Source organism: Cyphomyrmex costatus, unplaced genomic scaffold (genome assembly GCF_001594065.2).
Source record: "Cyphomyrmex costatus isolate MS0001 unplaced genomic scaffold, Ccosl1.0 scaffold408, whole genome shotgun sequence".
In the NCBI taxonomy this organism is placed as follows: Eukaryota; Metazoa; Arthropoda; class Insecta; order Hymenoptera; family Formicidae; genus Cyphomyrmex; species Cyphomyrmex costatus.
Window position 1 is genome coordinate 33,306 of NW_017278296.1, and position 23,367 is coordinate 56,672.

The 23,367-nt window shown below is 32.7% G+C and overlaps 2 protein-coding genes across 4 annotated transcripts in view; one reads left to right on the top strand and one right to left on the bottom strand.

Annotated features, from left to right (window-relative positions):
• Uba2 (Ubiquitin-like activating enzyme 2) overlaps positions 1-1,976 on the bottom strand; it is a 5,133-nt gene extending 3,157 nt beyond the window's left edge. Inside the window, exons 1-4 of the mRNA XM_018543900.1 lie at positions 1,799-1,976; positions 613-767; positions 248-535; positions 26-93 (exon numbers count right to left, since the gene is read on the bottom strand). Coding sequence (XP_018399402.1) covers positions 26-93; positions 248-535; positions 613-767; positions 1,799-1,942 — 655 coding nt within the window. The 5' untranslated portion in view covers positions 1,943-1,976. The remainder of the gene's footprint in view (positions 1-25; positions 94-247; positions 536-612; positions 768-1,798) is intronic.
• Positions 1,977-7,658: 5,682 nt separating this feature from the next.
• Spn (protein phosphatase 1 regulatory subunit spinophilin) lies at positions 7,659-22,210 on the top strand. 3 transcript variants are annotated; one of them, XM_018543883.1, is made up of 18 exons: positions 7,659-7,728; positions 8,757-9,025; positions 9,328-11,165; positions 12,641-13,727; positions 14,152-14,172; positions 14,801-15,025; positions 15,406-15,589; positions 15,824-16,087; positions 16,426-16,784; positions 17,535-17,778; positions 18,137-18,190; positions 19,230-19,535; positions 19,608-19,994; positions 20,175-20,436; positions 20,565-20,771; positions 20,875-21,012; positions 21,422-21,528; positions 21,753-22,210. In XM_018543883.1, the coding sequence occupies exons 2-18, from the start codon at positions 8,769-8,771 to the stop codon at positions 22,002-22,004; spliced, it is 6,192 nt and encodes a 2,063-aa protein (XP_018399385.1). In that variant the 5' UTR covers positions 7,659-7,728; positions 8,757-8,768; the 3' UTR covers positions 22,005-22,210. The 3 variants fall into 3 exon arrangements, with proteins under 3 accessions (XP_018399385.1, XP_018399386.1, XP_018399387.1); XM_018543884.1 differs by having other exon boundaries at positions 21,470-21,528; positions 21,738-22,210; XM_018543885.1 differs by lacking the exon at positions 18,137-18,190.
• The last annotated feature ends 1,157 nt before the right edge of the window (positions 22,211-23,367 follow it).

Below are 23,367 nucleotides of genomic sequence, written 5' to 3' on the forward strand. Positions count from 1 at the left end.
TGCTAAATGTTATAATTTGTATTACCAGCCGCTTCAGGATCTGCAGTATCTGGGGAAACATCTTGATCAGGATCTTCTTCTCCAAATAATTGACTGCAATGTTTATCACATTATAAAATTAAAAATTATTATTTATAAAATTCATTCTTAGTAATATAAATTGAAAAATTCAATTAAAGTTATACATTTTAATCAGTAAAATATACAACAAAATCTTTTTAAATATAAATTATCTTGTAATAATTACTTGAAAAGATGTTTAGCCCAAACAATGCAATGGATGGGTTCGCTGGGTGTGTTGCGGATGGTACAGCCAGGATAGGTCTTTTGCGCAGCTTTAGGCGTACATTCGTAGCATTGACTCATGCCTTTTTTAATGAGTTCAACTTGACCTTCATAACCTGCGGTACCAGATTCAATCAATGGTACATCTGCTGCCAAGCACATACGATTCACATGATTCCTAGCTGCTCTATTGTCAAGAGCATTTAAAACCACTGTGAATCTTTTGAAAAATGTTAAACCAAATTCTGATCTGCAAACACACAAAGTTTTAGAACATCAAATGGCTACATCAGCATCGCTGCAAGCAAGACACGGCATTAAACTTACGATGTAATACTGTCATGATAGTGTATCACTTTGACATCTGGATTAAATGTCAATGCCGTTTCACATGCTATACTAGCTTTTGATTTTCCAACATGTTTCTTTTGAAACAAGAACTGCCTGTTTAAATTGCTGACATCAATCGTGTCCAAATCAATCTGGAAAATAATGAAATAATTAATTAAGGACAATTTGTAGATTATTAATAATAAAATATTAATAATAAAATCATAGAGGAATATTTTCCTTGTATTCAACTGTGATTGGACAATTTTTACAACTACAACCACTTACAAGAAAGCTTACACAATTGTAGAATAAACTTTAGGAAATGAACATGTTAAATTTGTTACTGCATATAATATAATCTTATGGTGTTTACCTTCATAAGCTTTTTATATATAAAAAATTAATTAATTAATAAAACATCAATAATGAAATAATTTAAATGAAAGATATATGATAAGAAAACCAATATATAGATTACAATAAAAACAAACAAATAATATAGCAAATAAAGACAATTAAATTAATTATCAATTAATTGACAAATTAAAACAAATAAATTTGTTAGAAATGAATAAGACAAGTGTAACAAAAATTGAATTAAAGGTAAGTATTTAAATAATTGATCAATTGCATTAGCCCTTCATGGTCACTGTGAATTAAAATAATCCAAGCATAATGTAAATCATCTCAAGAGTATTGGGCTCTAAAACAAAAAGTTTAAAATATTATAAATTTAAAGTTATAATTTTTCAAGTAACAAATTCATTTTCCAAAGTTAACATGTTTACAATTTTTTTTTAGTGATAAAATTAAAATTTTCACTGTCACGCCATTGTTCCAATTTCTTAAAGGATGAAATTATATATTGTAATTATTTTAAGTCAATGTACTATTGATTTAACATTTCAAAAATGGTTCAGGTCATTTTAACCTAGAGTAATCATTGTATTCGTACCGTGTTCATTTAAGACAATGAAGTTAATATTATTGTTAAAAAAAAAACTATAAAGAATGATTTATATTTATTAGCTCGTTATTATGAATATAAAGCAGGACCTTTTTCCACAATAGTAGAATTCAGTGTATTAGCGCCTTCAATCTCATCATGAGGTGAAACGACGCTACGTGTGTAAATTGCTGAAAAGTGAGGTTACATTAATTACTACAAAATTATACTTACAATTTCAATATCGGCAAATCCGGACATAACCAGATTTTTGAGGACCTCGCAGCCGATACCGCCGGCGCCGACGACGAGTACTTTGCTACGTAAAATCGCATCGCGTAAATCCTCATGAAACACACCTTTTACACTTGTTGCCATTTTGCCAACTGAAATCACTTTACTTTACAGCGACCGCCCGACCGGCCACCGGCGTCGCGCTCCCGTTCTCGACGGCCGACGGCAGCATTTTATTACGCATGCGCAGTGGCATTGTATAATATAGGGTGAGTTTTTAAATTATTCGTTTATGCCTGTTCCCACCAATGCAGATTAACTTTAATCTCGGTTTAACTTACTGTTCATCTTTTTCTAATTTTCAGAATTAGAAAAATATGAAGAGCAAATTGAACCGAGATTAAAATTAATCTGCATGGGTGGAAATGGGCATTCGCATTGGATGCATTCAGCAGACTCAACAGTTGACTGAGCGCTCGCTATTATTGGTGTATTCTTTCAGATCATCCAATCAGAATTTTAAATCTAGAAGAATGTACCAATAATAGCAAGCGCTCACTCAACTATTGAGTCCGCTGAACGCGCCCATTGGTCAATTTCTTACGACTTCTTTAGGGCTTTTTAATTTTAAAGCGAGGTTGTGGACTCAACCTAGGACTCTATTCTAACCGAAATCTGTATTTTATTGGCTGAATTTTAGCATTTTAGAATTAAGACCGAAGCATAAACCAGGTAAAAAGGTCTTACTTTGTAAGATTTTATTCTTTCTTGGATTCTTTTATTAATTAATTTTAGACCTTAGGTCTGTTTGCGCTGCTTGCATTTTTGCATTTAGCATCTCCGTTTTTTCTCTTTTCAACGCTCAAATATATATCGTTTTAAGGTCAAACGTTTTTAATATCTATTATCAAATTTAGCGAGCTTTTCTTTGATTGATCAAATTTATTCTACAGTCTAGATTACCGGCATAACGACAACGAACTGATATGAAAATACCTAGGTAGAATTACCAAATTTAGAGATTTTACCTGAAATTTAATGTTTTTTCTTTTTATTGGGAGACTTTTTAGGGTTACAAAAAGTTTAGGAAAATGTTCAGGTGATTTTTGGGGAGAAAAATATAAGAAAATCCCAAATTACACCTAAAATATTGAGAAAATCGCAGTATAAGGAATAACATTTTGAACACAGACTTGGCATCACTGTCTCCAGTGTCCCTAGACTTTCGACGGCCATCTTCATTCATCTCGCGTACAGTTGTCAATTTAAGAGGTCGGAGTCGGGCAGTGTCCGTCGGTGTCCGTCGGCCGGGGCAATTCGCCCAAGTTCACGATATGGAACGACGCCGTCGTGAAACGGTGATTATTAGAACGGGATCGACGATGCGCCAGCACGCCGCTACCGACATGGCGGATGTGACCGTACATTAATCGTCACATATAGGACACCCTCATCACCCGTCTACTCCTCCTCCTTCTCCTACTCATTGCCATCGTCGTCGTCGTCGCCGTCGTCGATCGCGTCGTCGGTCGTCGTTCTGTCTCGTCGTGCCGTGAGAACGTTACGCGAGGTACAACCGTAAAGTAAACTGCCGAGGGCGCCGCAGAGCGGAGTCGTTCCAAGTCGTGTGCGGCTCGCCCGTTCAAGAGAAGAGAGATGCTTGCATTGCTTGCGCGCACATGGTGACATCGTCTTCCGGGTCAGTTCGAATTCAGTTAATTCCGCGGCGGAGGTACACGGCCACCGGCGACGAGGCTTGCACGCCTCCTGGATACGATCGGCGGCTTCCCTGTGAAGGCCCCGGCGAGCTCGACGAAGCGGCGCCTTCATGGGGTCCTCATGGGGTGTAATGGCGATCGAGACATCGGGAGGATGTTTTGTTTCTCGTGAACGTTTTTGCCGAGTCCGAACGTTATGCTACGATTATCTTGCGGCTATTATTGTTTTGCTGCACCAACACCGATATCTCGATCTCAAACTTGGCGTGAAATTTAATTAGGTAGTTCTGCAAGTAGTAATTTCCGGTGGCGATTAGGAATCTGCTCCGTTTTACTCTTACGTTCCAAAATTGTGATTGAATTTAAAAAAAATGGGTGGTTTTTTTTAACTCGCTGTTCTACTTTTGCGTTTAATTATACGGCGATGTTATTAATATTCCGATCAGTGTTTTATTGAAATTGCAGTAACAGTTTGTGATTGTTTCACTAGTTGAATTCTGATGACTTCAATTCACAATCCTCAATCTCCCAATGCAGTGACACAGGCTTTAGACATTGTTTATAAATTATCTCAAATGACTTTTTAAATTGTTACTGATAAGCTAAACTTTAAAGTAAGTTTTTTTTGTTCTACTATTTGACACCTACTAGAAAAATTACATTATTTAGAGAACTGCTGGATTAATTATATAGGGATTAATTTTCCTTAATTTATTAAAATGTTTATTTTATTATATTAGTAGTGATGTTTTAATTTCGAATGAGAGAGAGAGAGAGAGAGAGAGAGAGAGAGAGAGAGAGAGAGAGAGAGAAGAAGAAGAATAGAGTCATATAAGATAATTTATAAGCATTATTTAAAGCCTATATTGGAAGTTTAGGATTGTAAGTTTAAAATTAAACTTTCACAAGTCAGATAATGTTTATTTAATTTTAATAATTTTAATTTGTTTTATTCTGATTGGCTGAATTCTAATCTTCAATTCGCAATCCTTAATTTCCAATGCAGTGATACAGGCTTTAGGCATTGCTTATAAATTGTCTCAAATAATTTTAAAGTGATAATAAGTTAAACTTTAAAACAAGTTTTTTGCTTCATTATTTGACACCTGTTAGAAAAACTACATTATTTATAAACAGCTGCTGAATTAATTATGTATGGGTTATATTTTATTAAAATGTTTGTTTTATCATATTATAGTAGTCATATTTTAAATGATAAAATTATATAAGATTGTATTTATAAGCAAAACTTAAGACTTGTGTCACACTGTATTAAAGAGTATTGGGAATTGGAGATTAGAATTCACACACACACACACACACACACACACATAGCCAGAAGATCATTTTTAATATTTAATTTTAATCTATTTTGTTCTGAAGTCTAATTTCCAATTTGCTATCCTCAATTTTCAATATATAGTGTGACATGTATTTAATAATTGTGGAAAAATATTACGAATTCATAAGATTGTTAAATTTGAAGATTATATTTAATTGATTTCATTAATATAAATTTATTTCATTTTTGGATTATAAATTATGATATTTTGTAATTTATTTTACTGACAAAGTAATTAGTAATTCTCTATATAGCATAATATGGAAGTATTGTTTTTTATATATATTCTGTGTGATTATGAAAGAGTATAGCATGAAACTCTTAATTACATTAACTTTATCAATTTATAAATTTTATTATAATTTTGCAATATTAATTCAATCGATATTAAAATAAAGTAATTTACCGATATTCAAATTTTAATATATATTTAATGGAGGTCAAGACAAATTTTATGTAATATTGAATCAGATTTTGCACTTCGTGAGATTAAATTAAGATTGATATTGAATATTAAATATTAGATTAATGTGAATATATATATATATATATATTATACATTTACTGATTTTAATATTATATCTTATTAATTTATTAATGTGTTTTGTTATTACTAACATTTTAAATCAATCTTATATTATAAGATCATATAAGATTATTTATAAACAATAGCTACTGGGAAAAACAAGTTCATAAGATTTCTGAATTTGGAGATTGCATTTAATTAATTTTATTAATATACTTTTATTTTTTCACTGATTATTAATTAATTAGGGTAATTCTCTAAACATATAGCATAATATAAAATATATTTTATTTTATACTCTACAGCTTCAATAAAATTTTGTAATATTATTGATGTCATGAATTTTTGATTATGTGCAGTTAATTCATCTCAATTTTATTACATTTTTATTGAATTATTAATTGAATAAAAATTAAAATACATAAAACAGTTTACTAATATTGAATTTCATATTCAAACAATAGTTGAAGCAATGTATAGTAAAGTGGATTGTATTATTTTATGAGATTATTAAATTAAGTTTGAATGTATATATATATATATATATATATATATATATATTACGTATGTTGAAAGAAACACATGCAATAAATTATAATATTTAACATAACTTTATACATACATGATGAACTCTAACATTTTACACGAACTTTTTTTACTGATGTTCCAATATTGAAGAATAAACAAGGAAGAATTAAATTTTTCAAGATAAACAATCTATAGCTGATACAAAGAGCTTTAATCTAAATATAGGTTTTTGTATTTATAGCAAATCTGAAGTATGTAGATATGTCCCAGAATACACTTAGATAGCAAACATTGTGAATGACCCCTCATATCAAACACCATTCAGTATAATACAAACATACGTGATTATGTCTGTAGTCATGCTAGCAATTATATGAACATGTGAGTGATGCAAAATTGCAGCTCTTTTAGCATCTATCTATCATAGGAACAGCATTCAAGTATTGATTGCAGCAACATGGTGTGCTATGGGAGGAGGGTTGAAATCCAGGCATGGCAGACCTACCTATTATATCTTATACTGTCATTCAGCTTTTGTTTCCATTAACAGTTTTCAAATACATCCAGATACAACAGTTATACATAAAAATATATTTAAAAAATGTAATTATAGAACACACACACAAAAATGTCACAAAAATTATAAAGTATATTACAAAATGATTTAAATATTTTAGAATAAATTTGCAAGTTATATAGTTTAAATTATGATAGTTACTTTAATTAATTATATTTATAACGATTATAAAATAATTTTTTAATTTGTTATATTCATATTTGCAAAAATTTTATACACATATATATATATACATATATGTACATATAATTTTATTATATAAAACTAATTTTTAATATTACTTTTGTTTTTGTAATTTTTATTTTCATGATTTTGATGAATATGTTTTTTATACTTATATTTATGTACTTTGTATTAATTGTTTTTATTTTACACTGACTGTAAACATGCGTGTCAAACACATTTTACTTATTTTAAATTTATACAAGCTAACTATAGTTATCACGTGATAAAATTACTCAAGGCTTGGATTAAATGTCGTAAATCGATTATCAGTAATAATATATATATTTTTGTAATTTGCGAAACATGAATTTGACTCTTACATGCCTTATACATTTCAGTTATTAATTTATATTTATATTTCAATGCTCTTTTTCTTTTAGAATATTTTTAAGTACATATTATAAAAATAGTAAAATTGGGGGAAAATATATAATATTAATTCTTTAAGAAAAAGAGGTAAATATTCAAATTCTGTAAAGGTCAGAAAATCCAATTGACTGTACTAATGTGTGTAATAACTATAGGCAGCAATGGCAGAAAATGTATGTTCTTTGATATACCATGAAAGCATGAAATCTAGACAGGTTTAACTTACGGAATATTAAAAATATGTAAAGTTTTATTTTAAAGTAATTTCTTTTTCCGTCACTTGCTTATTACAATTTAACACATTTATTTAATTTATTACAGTTAATTAAATTTATAAGTTTATGCACGTTCCGAAATAGTATCCAAGATAAATAGAAATGAGTAAAGCAAAAAAAGATATTGGATTAATATATTAAATTTGATTAATTATAAATATTTTTTTTATTGCAAAATATCAAATTACTGTATTTATATTTAGACATATCTTAATTTTTTACCTTTTAAAATTACTGATTAAATATAAATTTAATAATTTTTTTACAGGTTACTGCAATGAAGTTAATTAAATGCATGAATGACAATGGGCTGAAGCACTTAAATGATTAGCATTTACATATAAATATCACTACTTACTCTCAGCCATAGGTAAAGTAATTTATTAAGTAATTTATTATTAAAAATATTTTATTGAAATGTAAAATTTTTTTAATTATAGATATTAAAAACAGTTTTTTTCATTTATTATATACATCTTATATTATTATCATATACATATAATAATTAAAATAAGGTAAAGAACAATGAGAGTCAATTCGTAAGTAAACAAAAAAGCGATTAAAACATTAAAATTATAATATGAATTTTTAAAGAAAAAGAATACATGAAATACTTAGCCGCTTTAGACACAATTAAAAATTAGAATAACCGTCAATATATAATAATATAAAAAAGAATCGCTCGGTGTAAAATGTCGTTACTAGTTTCGACTCTTGGTTTGAGTCCTCTTCAGACGTTCAACAAAAATTCATTATTCCAACATTAAGACGACACACCTCTCACTGACTCCTCGATTTCTTTCTTCGTTACACAACATTGGCAATATAGGATGGCAAAATCGTATATTGAAACAATGTATCTGTAACTTGGCATGAGAACAAAGTCAAAAGATGTGAAAATAATGAAATTCAAAAAAATAAAAAAATTGTCTAACTCACCAGCGAAAACGATTTGTCAGTTTACAATATAGATAAAATAAAATAAAATAAAAAATCATAGAGTAAAATGAACATAAAAATAATATAAAACATTTTCACAAAACTTATTGTATAATGTAAAATAAAACGAATGTAAGAATTGCGTGTACTGTAACGTTTAACTGTCTTGCAAATACTGTGATATAACAACAAAACTAAGCAGTGTGTCGATTATCGATAAACAATACATATACATATACACACACTCATAAATATATTAATTAACAATGACTTAATCTTATATAGTTCTGATGTTATTATATATATATATATATATATACATACATATTTAATATACCCTGTATTATTACTTTCAAAAATTTATCAAAGATTTTTGTTACTAAAAAATAACTTGCTTTATAAAATTGTTTCAGATTATAACGAATTTAAAATATGCTAAGTATATTTTCTTATGTAAAGCTTGTGCTAGACATGGCGGCGATTGAAGAGAAAAAGCGAGTGGGTGGTTCTAAGGTGTCAGCCATCGCGAACATCTTCCAATCCAAACCACAACTGGACAATCTAAGAACGAACAATATTCTTTCGGATGGATTTAAGGAGCCAACTGTTCCACTGAAGGAATCTCCGACGCAAGTAACAGTGGTCAGAACTGAGAGCCATGTGGCACGTTTCAATAATGCGCGAGCCCTCTTCGAGAAACTTGGCGAGGAAAACAAATCGAACAGACCGTAAGCAATTTGAATCACATAAATTTATATTATATTATACTATATTATATCTCTTAAAATTGTATTTTTATATTTCCAGTTTTATTAATTATTCGTTTTTTTTTCAATTATATAATATTTTATATAGATTTATCTTTATTTATTAACTTATTTTTTTATAATAATTATAATTGCTTTAATTATTAGATATTACATTATGTTATTAATTTTTCTTAATAAAATTTGAATCTGAATAGAATAAATAATTCTTAAAATATTTTAATATTTTAATATTAATTTACATTCTTGTTTATAATCTACAGGGTAGAACGAGTTACAAAACCGAACAATTTGCATGGTCTCCGATCTCGCTCCAGTTCTGCGAACTCTGGTTCCGGGTGCACGTCACCTGCGAGATCACCCCGCCCTCACTCACCTTCTCCCCCAGGCAGTCGCGAACACCTGAGTACGTGGAGCGCCAGCGTACCGACTTTGAACGCAGAGCGACACTTCGAAAATGGTCACTGCGCGCCAGAAAGACGTTCTGGCGTGGGGGTGGGTAAAGTCGAGCGCACGGGCAAGGAGAATGATCGTCCGGAGCGGCCGGAGAAACCGGAACGTCGGCCGAATTCGAAGGAGCTCATCGAGAAACAACGGAATTGGACTAGCCACTTCTCCAAGACTAGACCGAATCGTTACAATTCTGATCCGAATCGCTCGCAGGTCCAAACTTCTTTGAACTCCCAGAGTCAGGCACAGCAGTCGTCATCGTTTGTTGATACGTGCCAGAATTCGGCAAGCGCGACAGCCAACGACTCTGCCAATCCAGCTACCAGATCAGCGAGCTTTTGCTCGGCACGCTCGCCCCCACCACCGCCTCCGCCTGTCAGGAACTCATCTGCAGCTAGTAGAAAAGAACGACCGGCAAGTATCGCCTCCGTCATCAGCTCATCTGAATTACTAGAAAGTCCGGAGTACGCAACGGTGGAGAAGTTCGACGATATTTCGCCAACTATTCCGGAGTATGCTGTTGTGCAGAAGAAAAAACCTCAGAACTCTCCGAAAGAGAACAAAACTGGCGGCGCCGATAAGACTCAGGACGCTCCGTTGCCAGAATATGCTGTTGTGCAGAAGAATAGTTCAAAAGCAGCTTTAAAATCAGCGGAGAATTCCAAGGAGATTTCCAAGACACAAAATTTGAAGTGCGCAGCAACCACAGAAACAGTTACAGGAAACAAAATCGTGACTTCGAAGTCGACAGAGGTCGCCAAGGATGTTTCTAAATCCAGTGTGCAGAATTTGACAAGCTGTACGATTGCAGAATCAATTTCAGGAGGCAAAGCTGTAGTTTCAAAATCAATGGAGGATGCTAAGGAGGTTTCTAAGGTTACTACGCAGACTGTAAAAGGCCCACTAGTTGTAGAAGTAGTTCCAGTATGCAAGGATGCAGTTTTGAGGCCAAAAGAAAATTTAAAAGAGCCCTTGAAAAATTCTACATCTATCGAAGAAGTACCAGCATTCAAAGCTATAGTTTCTAAACCAACAGAGTTTTCAAAGGAGGAGACAGAGGCTATGGAGGAATCGAAAGAATCCACGAAAAACTCAGCAATTCCAGAATCCAAAACTGCCATTGTAAAAGATAATAGCGATTTTCCTGAGCAGACAAAAGCATCGCCTGTGCTGCACTATGAGGTTTCTAGTCCAACTCGAAGTGCCTCGATGGACAATATCCTCGTGAGGAGGGAGAGCGATCTGCTAGAGGCGCCAGAGTACTTTAATTGTCCTCCGAGCCCAATTCATTCGCCAGCGAAAACTTCCGAATGGAGGAACGAATGGCTAGCGAAAAACGACGAGATTCTGAAGAGGACTGTTGATTTAAAAGATTTGAAAACCTCGTCGAGGGAGGCTCTGGAGACCGAGCTGCGTGGCGAAGTGACCAGGTCGGATCCAAGACCCGATTGGGCCAGACCGAATGCGAAAAGAAAAGAGACTGCAGTAGACGATAAGAGGACCGAGCTGATGCGATCACCGGAATCTGAGCTAGGTCTGCCTTCTGCAGGCACTGACAGTGCCTCATCCAGCATGAGTTCACCTAGTTCACCCTCCAAGGATAGCAAAGAAGAAAAAGCGGAGAAGGAAATGTCAGAGAAACATCAGACAGGTAAGCTAAGAAATTTGTAAAATCTTGTGAGACTGCAAAGAACTTTATTATAAATAAAAATGCATCGAAATTAATTAATGGCTATCTTTAATAAAAGTTGTCTATGTATAACTTTGTTTTTAATTAATTATACTTTAAATAATACTAAAATAATTTTTAAATAATATTTTTAAAAAATTTATATAAAAATTTATGGGTGTATATATATATATATATATATATATATATATCTATATAAAATTTTAATTATTGATTTTAATATAATATAGTAAATATATTAAATGTCTTTATGATAAATTTAAAAAATCAATTTTTACATTTTTGAGAAACGTCAGTGAGGCCAGGTGACTCTTGCTGTCGTTGGGATGGCAGTGTGCCAAAATGCCAAAAAGTAAAAGTACCAGACACAGCTCTCTGCTTTACCCCTTTTCTCCTTCCCTTTACTTTGCCACCTCCTTATACCAGTGTGCCACAGTATTATTTATAGAAATCATCGTGCGGTTTGTCCAGCGGCCAAACGCTTGTGCCTCGTCGTTTACTTTGCAAAAGTGTCTCTGGGGTTCTTGAATTTTGAGATTTGAAAATCATCAATGTTGTGTTTGAAATCAGTTCTGATAAACTAGAGTGTAAACTATAGTGAACTCTTTGAAGATAGAATGAGTCATAATGCTTTTTATAAATGCGAAAACAAGTTTGTGAAACGTTTTGCTGATATATATAAACATAGCTATAACATACATTTCTGAAAATATGTGAAAAAGTAAAAATGTTAATTTATTAATATAAATACACATAAGAAAGTCTGAATATATTAATGAATTGATGGGAAAATGTGCACATATTTACAAGTAGAATTTTTTAGATTGAAATATTCTTTAATGTAATTATATTTAATATTATTTAATAATTAACTAACTAATAAAGAATTAAAGTTAAATTAAAGAATCAAAACGGGAAATAAGTGATTTATCACAATAGAAAAATAAGTTAAATTAAGGAATTAAATACAAAGAATTTTGCATAAAAGTTTGCACAATTATTTAAGCATGCAATAAAAATCTACAATCTAAATTATTTGTTACTTAAATATAAACATAGTTAAGGTATTAAACCGCTTTGAAAGAAAAGTAAACGCTAAATAATATTAAATAATCAATGACTTAACTTCCTACTAATTGTAAGTGCTACAGTTTGATTAATTAAGTTGATTTAAAAGCTGTACATTCTGCGCGAATGTGTGATCTTGTAATAGAATATAAAAGACTAGTGTTTATATGAAACGTTGTACTATTTTTTGTATCAATATTTTTATACTTATTGGAGCGTCACATACTCCAGGAAGACATAAAATTATGTGCCTGCGATTACTTTGCATCGATTGTGGAGGTACTTTAGCGTCTATCTTAGTCTGTGATAAGCTATTTCAGTTTATTACGCAGTACCTTTAATATCATAAATTTATTTTTCAAATTTAGGTCGCAACAGCTATGACTTGGAAGCGGAGGATCAGGAGAAGCCGGCCACGTATCAGAGCTGCGTCTCAGGCACGGAGAGCCTCTCTGAGAAAGACCAGTTCAAGTTTAACGAGACAGATACTACTACGGTCATTCGACGTTCTCATGTACGACTTGATCTTCAGGCTGCAGGTCTGGGACCACGTCCACCTTCAGTCATCAGTTCTGACCAGGAGTATCCGCCGCTAGAACATAAGGAGATTCCTGTGCCCTCTCCGTACGCCAAGAAGTTGCAGCAGAATGAAGAAGTTGTTTCGCAAAGTAATACTGAATGCAAAACTCAATCGAAACCAAACACGGAGACCAAGAACAACAGTGGTACTACAGACGCAATGAAAATCAATACTACACCTGCAGAGGATATGTTGGAAGCAAAAATGAAGGCGGGCAGCGATGGAATATGTCAGAAGACAGTCTCAAATGCGAAAAATGATCAAATTAAAATCAGCGTAAGGGAGAAAATTGCGAAGAACAGAGAAGAGGTCTCTGGCAAGCGTTCCAGCTTTATCGAGTCCGAAAGCAAAGACAGTGTAGACAAGGCAACCATTCGTAATCAAGAAATTAATAACTTTGAGCTTATCACGAAGGAAAGTAAAGATGAGGAGAAGTATGTGACAGAAATTGCTAAGTCCGAGATCAGCAGCAGAAAAGAGTGTATAGCAGCGGTGAACAGTGTCTTGAGCAAGAGGTTAGAGAAGGAGATGGACCAGCCCCAGACAACGTGGGAGCAAGAGAAACAAAAGGCTGAACTAGCAAAACTTCGGTTATCGGAGAGCAACAGTCAGAACTCTCAGGTGTCACTTAATACGCTTTCGCAAAAACATTCCAGCAAAAAGTCCAACGAGCAATTGTCGGAGAGCAGCCAGTTTGAAGATAGTGATTCCAGTGATACGAAAACTGTTACAAATGTCGAATGTGTGACAAAGGAAATACAGGACAATTCTGTCGGAATTACAGAGGCAGCTCCGAAGAACAGTGTTAATCATATCACTCCTGTGACACCAGATACTATGACTCCAGATGAAGCTGAAAATCTTCTGAGCTCTCGGTAAATATATAGCGACTATAAAAGAATTTTGGAGTTGATATTAGAGAGATTAGAGAGCGTTTGACACATAGAAACTATCAGAAGTTTAGAAAAAGGGAAAAAGGAAAAAAAAAAAATTATTTTTTTAATATTTAATTTTATTGATATTGATAATTAATAATTAATATCAATAAAAAGACGATAGTTTTGGGATGATGCTGTTTCTAGGAGTTGCTTTTAGCATATAACTTTTGCATTTCTAATACAGCAATTGTATTTTTTATAGTGTATTTGTAATAGTACAATGAATTTCTTCTTTTGCAATTTAGCAACTTAGTAATTTTTTATTTGAGGCTTAGTATTAATAACTTTTTTCTTTCATTTTGAGTCTAATACGTTCGTGTTTATTTGAATGCAAATCTGCTGATTGCCATGGTCTATGCAGCATCTTAGAAAAAAAGATTAGGTGAGTACATTTGCAATTCTGTGATTCAATAACGGAAGCAGATATGTTATTTTACAAAATGAGTGAAAAATATTATATTGACATTTTAATAAGTGATCCAATAAGATAACTAAACTTATCTTACAAAAATCTTTAAAAATAAACAAGCTTTTATTAGAAAATTAATTTTTTATCATTATCGTATCACTTTTTCTGGTTGATAGTATTTATAATAAATATCAAAGACTAAGAAAAAATATTACATATACATATAATGTATCTATTTCATTATTTTGTGAAGAAAAATAATATATAGAAAAAAATATGATTTTTTAAATATAAAGATTTACAAAATCTATATGTATTTTCCATGACTTATCATTATTCAGTCGCTATTCTTTTGGTGAGAAGATTAAAATAATCAAGAAACATTTTTTTTCGCAAATAGAAATTTTGTTGAATTATATGTCATTTCTGTTATGAAAATGTTTTTAAGTTTAATATCAAACAATATGAGGAATATCGAGGAACGTCTCATGAATGAATGGACATAACTGCTTTTGTCATTTAACTACAGAATTGATTCGCTATCAACAATCTCGTAATTCGTGCGTAAAACAGAGTGAATGATTCGTGAAACGTAAATTAGACAAGGTTCGGCGTTGCTATCGGACGAGGAAGCGCAGGAGATAGCGAGGCTTCTGTCTCCCACTGGTGCCAATGACGCAATAATAGGTGATGGGATTTCTAATGACAAGGATAAGGAAGGACAGGACAGAGATAGGGACGACCAGGACAACACGCCCGACTGGCTGTCCGATGTCCTGTCTGCTCCTGATTCCAGTCTTATCAATAGTGCTACTCATGATTATAGGTGAACGAGCTTATTTTTTATGTCTTTTCGGTTGCGCGTCTTACATGTCTTTTTGCAATTCATTTTTATTCTCTATTTTTTCTTTTAACGATTTTAAGCAAATTTTTCAATTTTAATATTATTTGGTTTTGGTGGATTTTTTTGAATTTTTAAATTGTAATGTTTATAAAATTTTGTTCTCTGAATTTCTGGAGGATAAAAAATTTTTTAATCTTTGATCTTCAGAAATTAAAAAATATTGCGTTTCTTGAATTTTTATAATCTAGGATAATAGATACTCGAGTTCTTATCAATTCTTGGACAACTGGATGATTTAAGGTCTTTTGACTACACATTTAGCTTCTCTGTCGATTCATCTGTTAACTCTCTATTTATTTCAGTTTGTCTCATAGATCTCGCAGTGACCTGACAATAGATTCATTAACGGAGAGCCAAATAGGATCGGTCACAGGAAGTGAGAGCGGACTGCTCGGGTCCGTTAGCAGCTTGAACGACACTCATGAAACTAATGATGACACCGAAACCGAGCAACAGGACGACTATATTCCAACTCCAGGAAAAATTGTAATATATATTATAATTATCAAAATTAAAATACTAGCTTATATCTTTTTCCTCAATTCAATTGAATCAGAAAGTAGACTTGTGATAAAAAAAAAACTAGAAAACAAGGAAATATAAATTTATCATAATAAAAATGTATGTATAGTTGATCACGATAGCTTTTTAATTAATAATTTTTATTTTTTTACCACTTTCAATTTTCAATAATGTTAATTTGGGTATTTGATTAATTAGGTACTCGTGGAGAATGGCGTGCATTATTTCGAGGACGGCCACTTTTGGATGGAAGTAGCAGGAATCCCAGAGTCCGACGAAGACGACGAAGACTATCCGTCCACCATGTCCATCAAGAAGACCTCCAAAGTGTCCTTCGATACCGGCCCCATGCGTGTTTATTCTACGCATTCTGTCAATGAATACGATCGCCGCAACGAGGATGTCGACCCCGTAGCGGCTAGTGCAGAATATGAGTTGGAAAAACGCGTCGAAAAAATGGAGGTAATTCTAAATTTCTTTTTTTTTTAGTATCCTACAAAATAAAAAAAATATTAGCCTTATATTGGAAATCTTGATAAGTATAATAATATCGTCGATTTCTTTTCTCGGTTTCATTTTTAAAATCTTTAGACATTTTGCCTTTGTTGTATTTCTATAATAATTTACTTCAAGACAATATTTACAAATATTCCGTAATAGTACTTTGTGTTTGCTTCAAGAAGAAGCATCTTGAGATGTTGAAGATTTTTTAGAAGTCAAACTTTTATTTTAAACTAAGCACACTTTTTTCTTAAGAAAAATCCTGTACTATGATACTAATTTAAAAAAAAAAAACCTAGGTATTTCCTGTTGAGCTGATGAAGGGCCCGGAAGGCTTGGGCCTGAGCATAATTGGAATGGGTGTAGGCGCGGATGCTGGTCTAGAGAAATTGGGCATTTTTGTGAAAACTATTACGGAGAAAGGTGCGGCCGCGCGCGAGGGTCGAATCCAGGTGAATGACCAGATTGTCGAGGTTGACGGCAAAAGTTTGGTCGGTGTTACGCAGGCTTACGCCGCTAGCGTGTTGAGGAACACTTCCGGTCTTGTACGATTTGTCATTGGCAGGGAGAGGGACCCCAAGAACTCGGAAGTGGCGATGCTAATTAGGCAGAGTTTGCAGGCGGACAAAGAAAGGGAACTAGCGAATGCTGCCAATAGGTAAAATAGCGCATTCACATAACTTGATCTTTGAATAATATTCGAAGATCAAATATTATCACAATATTGTAATTTATAATTCTTATTTGTTTTTATAATGACAAATGTTATTACTATAAGAATTAAAAGTCTAATGGTCGAAGCTAGATCTTTGTTGCTTAATATAATAGAAAACTGTAAGTAAATTTATTTATTACGAAAAATATTACCTCGGGCATCATTCACATTAAATTATTTAAGCAACAAAGATCTAACTTCGACCGTTATAGGCTCTTAATTCTTTTATTACGATATAAATAATATAAAATTAATCTAGCAAATAGTAAAATTTATTTTCCAAAAATTAGATACTTTATCTTATGATAAAAAAAATTATTTTTATAACAATTTTTTTATTAATAATTCACTAATTCAATAATTGACATGTTTTTATATTGAGCTTTAAGTAATATTATGAAATTATTGTGTATTTTTTCTCAACTCAGTTTGAAGACTTCGCGTCTTTTTTTATTTAATTTAAATACTTGTCTCATCTGTGTTCCCAATGACGATTTATCCTTGCTCGCAAAAATTCCGTGACGATACTTTATGGCCACTCCAATGAGAGCCTGAGGCATCTTGGAGTGCTGAGGGAACCATGTTTTCTGTAACTAACGTTATATTTCTGTTATAAATGTTATTAAATTTTAAACACATAATAAACAAACCATTAACTTTGACCGACGTTAAAAAAAGAAAAACATTTTTCAGAAAACTTAACTTCTCCGATGCTTCTCCTGATGGTCAACGAGGAAGCGAGGATATCTCTGTTGGCAGCGGGACGAGCGGGATTCCCGGTTCACCAGCAATGTCCTCTTGCTCAGAGGGAGAACCAGCACACAGCCCTATTGAGAATTATCTGTCGCCTTCTAGTCGCAACCGATCTCCTATACTTGGCTCGTCGCACAACACTACGCAGAGCGATGTAGACAGTCTGAGATTGCTCTTGCAAGAGGTATTTTGCACATTTACCTTCTGCGCTTTACAACTTGAATGTGTATTTCTTTTTCATCCGTTTATTTACGAATTTTGTTTATTCAGATGTTTATACACCTATTATTTATATGTGTGGTGTTAGCCTTATTTTTTTGTAAATAGTCATTAGATAATGCATTATTCAACGTGATGACGTTTCCATGATATGTAGTGCATATACTGTATTTGTACATACCTCTGTGTGTATATAAGTAAAATATGAGTGCAGGTATCACATATGTAAGTTCATCGCAATCGCACAGTGTGTATTTATTTCATTTTCTTTGTTTTTGTTTTTTTTTTGCTTATACGCTGTGCGTGTCGTTGGTTGCTTGCAGAGTCAGTATAAACTCTCATTAGCAGACGAGGAAGTGGAAAAGCTCAAGGCGAAGGTAACGTAACATTATAATAGTTACTCAAATGATATTAACTAATCGCGACTATAATCGAATTAAAATTATTCAGATTATTATAATTGCTTGATTTAAAAGAAAATTTATTAATATTAATGCTGAAAATTATTATGTGATACAAAATCTATTTTACAGGTCAAAAGACTTGCATGTTTATTTGTTTTTATATTGTATTATGCATGCTTTTCTTAATTTTCACAAATTTTTCATGCTTTTCTTTCTGCCTGTATTGTAACAAAATGCATGAAATAAACAAATATATATTTTTATAGTTTACAGCTTGTACATATATATTAATATACATAAATAATAAAACTTCGTATTGTCTATTAATTCATTTTCTATTATTATTTTATGCAAAAAAATAAATATTTTATGTATAATAATATATATCAAATACTTTTTTATACAAGACTTTTGATAAAAAAAACATTAGTTCGCAACTTTATTGAAATAAATAATAATAAATAAAAATCACGAACACACACTCACACACACATACATTCTTCGCTTATAACGATAATTTATTAAAAATTACTTAAAATATTTTAGACGATTTTTTTATACCTTGCAGATATTTGCTGTACTATATGTTATTGTTTTGTTATATTACAGAATTGGCAACATTTCAAAATTCTTTCCTGAAACTGTTTTTTTTTTTTTTTATACAATTGCATGTTTTCATTATCTTTACAGATAATTTTTCTCTCATGCCAATCGACATTAAATAAACTTCAACTTTTAATTTTTGCGTCAAATGTAAATGTTTGACTGATTATATTATCATACGATAAATATTGTATATTCAAGAAATTATAAAATGTACATAGTTTTTAATACTTTTACGATAACTTTGGAAAGAAACATTACGTATTTTTATTGAAGTTTTTTACTGAAAGTTATTTTTCTATTAGATATATCCCGAGTTGGTGTTTGAAGACACTTTATCTGTAATGTTACGTCATATGTATTTTGTAATCTTACAATTAGTCATATTGTAATCTCTATATTTCGACAGTTAGTAGAATTGGAAAACAGCGGAGCGGGTAGCGAAGAATATGCAGCCAAGTTGCGGGAATCGGGATTACGTCTTCACGAATCGGAAAGAGCATTAGGTACCGCTCGCCAGGACTTATTGACAGCCAGGGAGATGTTGTCACAGGCGACGGCACAGAACGCAGCTCTACAACAAAAGTATGCTAGGGCCAGAAGGGCCGCCAGGGTTCTGCGTGCAGACGTTACAGTTAGAGACGAATACTATGAACAATTGTTGCGGGAAAAGGATACTGAATACAACGCATTAGTGAAAAGTCTCAAGGATAGAGTACGTGTCGAAGGGTTTAACTGATGATATTTGATTTTAGAGAGAACAAGTATTTTTACAAGATTATTTCAGGTGATCACGCTAGAGGTAGAGCTGACAGAGACCCAAAGGCGATTTGGTCTACCGGTACGGTTACCATATGACAATGCCACTACTAGGATAGTAACACCGCAGTTTTCTCGCAAACAACTGCCACCGCCACCTTCATCGACTAGCTGCCAGCTTTCCGATACAGAGACCTCTGACCTTAGTAGCCCGGATGACGGTGACAAGACTGCGACTGTGGAGAGAAAACTGCCTCTACCGCTACCGGTGAAGGAAGAATTAGATCGTGCTGTCCCAGCCCATCGTCTGCTGGACAATTCTGCTGGCAAGAGCAAGGCAGAACTGGCCAGCAGAGGCGGTTTAGCCAATCGTCAGCTACCCAGGCGATCCGGAGGTCTCAGCAACAGTAGTTCTGTACGTTATCTTGCAATAATCCATTAGAAACTGTAATTGTAGCATTACTTGTTCGAGAGTTTATAATGCTCCAAAATTAGAATACACACTTTAGAATTAATAATACAAATAAAAAATAAATATAATGCTTCAAAACTTTTCTATTTCGATAAAGTTGATAATAAAATATTTCTATTTTAGGATTACGGATTAGACGAGTCGGGCGACAATACGGATGATGATTCCTCTTCAAAAATGACTTCGCAAGACAGCAGCAGGTCACCTAATGATTTAACAGCCAAGCAATCCAATTTGAGTTCCTATTCCAGCACTTCATCTATCAGTTCACTTAAGGGAAAATCGCACATGGATCCTATACATCCTACCGCGATCCGGCAGCACAGCACCATTAGCTCACAAGTCAGGGCAATGACTGAACAAAGTTGGCCCCAATCGCCAAAAAGTATGTCAACGCGTTAACTTCAATACATCAACTGTTATCCAAATTTTATTATATATGTGCAATTATATTTCTCTTTCACATCAATTTTACAACTTATTTTTTAATGTATTAACAATTTTTCTCGGTAGCTTTGACTGGACCTCCTGCATCATTAGCAGAGCAATTGAAGCAGGTTCTGGCCGAACGGGAGAAGCGGCTTGGTGGAAACGACTCCTCAAGGGAGAGCTCTGGAGATTTCAGTGATCTTAATAGTCCTCATAATAATGATCCAACTATGGTTACACATCATCTCGTGGAGGAGATACGGCAAGCTGTTAACGAGGCTAATCAAAGAGGTAAATAATAATTAAATAGAATTGAAAGTGGACAGTTTGAATTATCGCCAATTTCAATAAAAACAAACGTGATCGTTGTAAATTAAACTTGTTATGTTTTTAGTGAAAAAGGTATCGATTCCTCCGTCAAATTTGATCGCTAGTGCAAGTGCCCCCTGGCATCATCCAGGAAGTTCTCCGTCAAGTTTGTCCTCTGGCGGTTCTGTGAGTCCTCCCGGCGTTGATCCTAGTTCTTTAAAAGGTAACATCACAGGTACTTTAGAAATTAGATATTGATGTTTATGTGTCAGCACTAACGCTTAAATCACTCGGTCAGGAATTAAAATTCAAATTGAAATTAAGGATTTTTTAAATGATATCCTTTAATTTCTTTTAATTAGCTTCGCGCTCTTTATTTAAGAACAATTGTTGTGCTTTACTCGCTTAAATTTGCTTTAAATGCATGATTCTTCTTCATTCTTTTGTTTAATGAAAACATTTACATTTAAGTAAATTTTACTTTTAACGAAATAATTATTAACAAAATATAAAATACGCTAACATCTACAATATAGATAACTATTAATTTCTGATAGAGTGATTACTAATAGCGTGACAAGACTCTTCACACCTTATACTTACTTTCCATCATGCATGCATTATCAATATAGATTCGAGCACAGTTTGGTTGCCCGCTCACCTAAGCGACTTTGGTTTAGGTGACAAGAAGTCCCACTTCTGGCAGAATGCGCCAGTCGCAGATTGGTCCAAGGAGCAAGTGAGTATTCAATTAATCTGAGAAAAATAAATTTGGAATTATTTAATGAATGTATTTTTCCACAAAAATATGGTTTTTAAAAATAAATATTTGTATATTAGAAAACTTATATTTAAAAAGCTTAATGTTATGTTACTTTCAGTCTTTAATAAAAAGAAGCGAACAAGTTTTTTCTTTTGTGTTTAATATCTTTCATTTTTCTCTAAAAGCAAGAAACTTTTCAGGTGTGCCAATGGTTGACCGGAATCGGTTTAGAACATTATTCGCCCCAATTTTTGGATAACGGCATTAACGGAAGTAACTTGCTACGCTTGGAATCGAGAGAGCTAAAGGCCTTAGGAGTTTATGGCGAGGCTAAAGCCCATCTGAAGCGCAAATTGAAGGAGTTAAGGGCTCAGGCTGATCGTGAACGCAAAGAGCGTAAGGAAATCGAGCGAATGCGACGGAAAGCTGAAAAGGCTGCACGGAAAAAGTAGCTCGCGAGTAAATTAGACGAGTTCGACATCAGTTAGACACCCGGTAGGTTAAATACGGATTTTTTTGGGCGTGAAGTGTATAGGGTATCTCGAAAGAGGTAAGGAGGAATTAATACATTGGAGATGTATTTAACGAGAAGTCAAGAATATTTATTGAAAAAAATTTAGAAAACAAATTTTCCATGAAAGATTGAAAAGAAGTTTGCCAAAGAAATACAGGTGAAACTGGAAATGACGCCGTCCATTTCATACAGGGTGTCACCTAGAAAATTATAGGAATCTTTTTTAAAATGGGATATATTAATGCCATATATTTATCAAACAATGAAAAATTTTATATGGATATATCTTCTGAATTGTGCCTTTTTTAATACGCACAATCATCTTGTCGATTTTTTTTTCTTTTACTATCCTTTAGAATATATTTAATTGGTTCTGGATACACACACAAAATTAAAATAATTAAAACTACGATTGTATTAAATAATTTATATTTCTTCACAATTGATATTATATAATTATTTCAAATAATTGTTAATACTACTTGTATGTGAAATAATAGTATTAAAGTATATAGTATTAATTGAAAAAAATACTTATACATATTAATAATGATTACGTGAATTATATTTGAAATAATACGATTATTAGTAAATCCTCACGAAAAAAAGAACATCTTAATATTACTTACTAGAAATAAATCGTAATTAGAAGGATTATTATTGTTTTAGTAATTGATTGCTAGTTTTTGATGAATTTTTAAATTATTAATGTTGATAAAATGAATGTAGCTCTATTAATCTTGTTAATTTTAATTATTTTCTAATAATTGGAGGCACGTAACAACTCAAAATAATTACTATGATAATTAAATTGTTATAATTTATTTCTAACACTAGTAACTTAAATCGCACCTCCTTGGGACACCCAGTATGTCCTGGCGTTATCTTCGAGATACTCCGCTTCCGTTCAATCATAATCTGTTTCCTTAAACGAGGCCCATGTATTGCGCCTCTGCATTTACTTGTTGTCGCCATACTTATATTATTGCTTAAGTATTTTTTTTTTCCTTAGTTATTAATACTATTTAAAAGTGTGTATATGCAAACATAAGTGCGTGTATGTTGTGTATGAATGCGTGTAAAGACTTCAGCAATGTAACGAAACGGTCGCGTTCTAAATATGAGTGTGAGTTAGCGGCTGTTCGATTTTCGCTTTAATAAATACTGTTCTTTTACTGAAGAAATAAAATCGTGCCGCTCTTAATTTAAATAGGTTGTCTAGAACGCGGAAAATGTGTAATAAAACAACGTATCATTTAAATACACTCTTTTGTAATTGTATGTACGTATATATAGTATAC

Excerpts from the sequence above, each read along its gene's own strand:
- Spn (XM_018543883.1), top strand. The coding sequence starts at position 8,769 with ATGGCGGCGATTGAAGAGAAAAAGCGAGTGGGTGGTTCTAAGGTGTCA. Across the intron at positions 16,785-17,534 it reads CTAGCGAATGCTGCCAATAG|AAAACTTAACTTCTCCGATG; the intron begins GTAAAATAGCGC and ends AACATTTTTCAG. Across the intron at positions 19,995-20,174 it reads GTCTCAGCAACAGTAGTTCT|GATTACGGATTAGACGAGTC; the intron begins GTACGTTATCTT and ends TTTCTATTTTAG.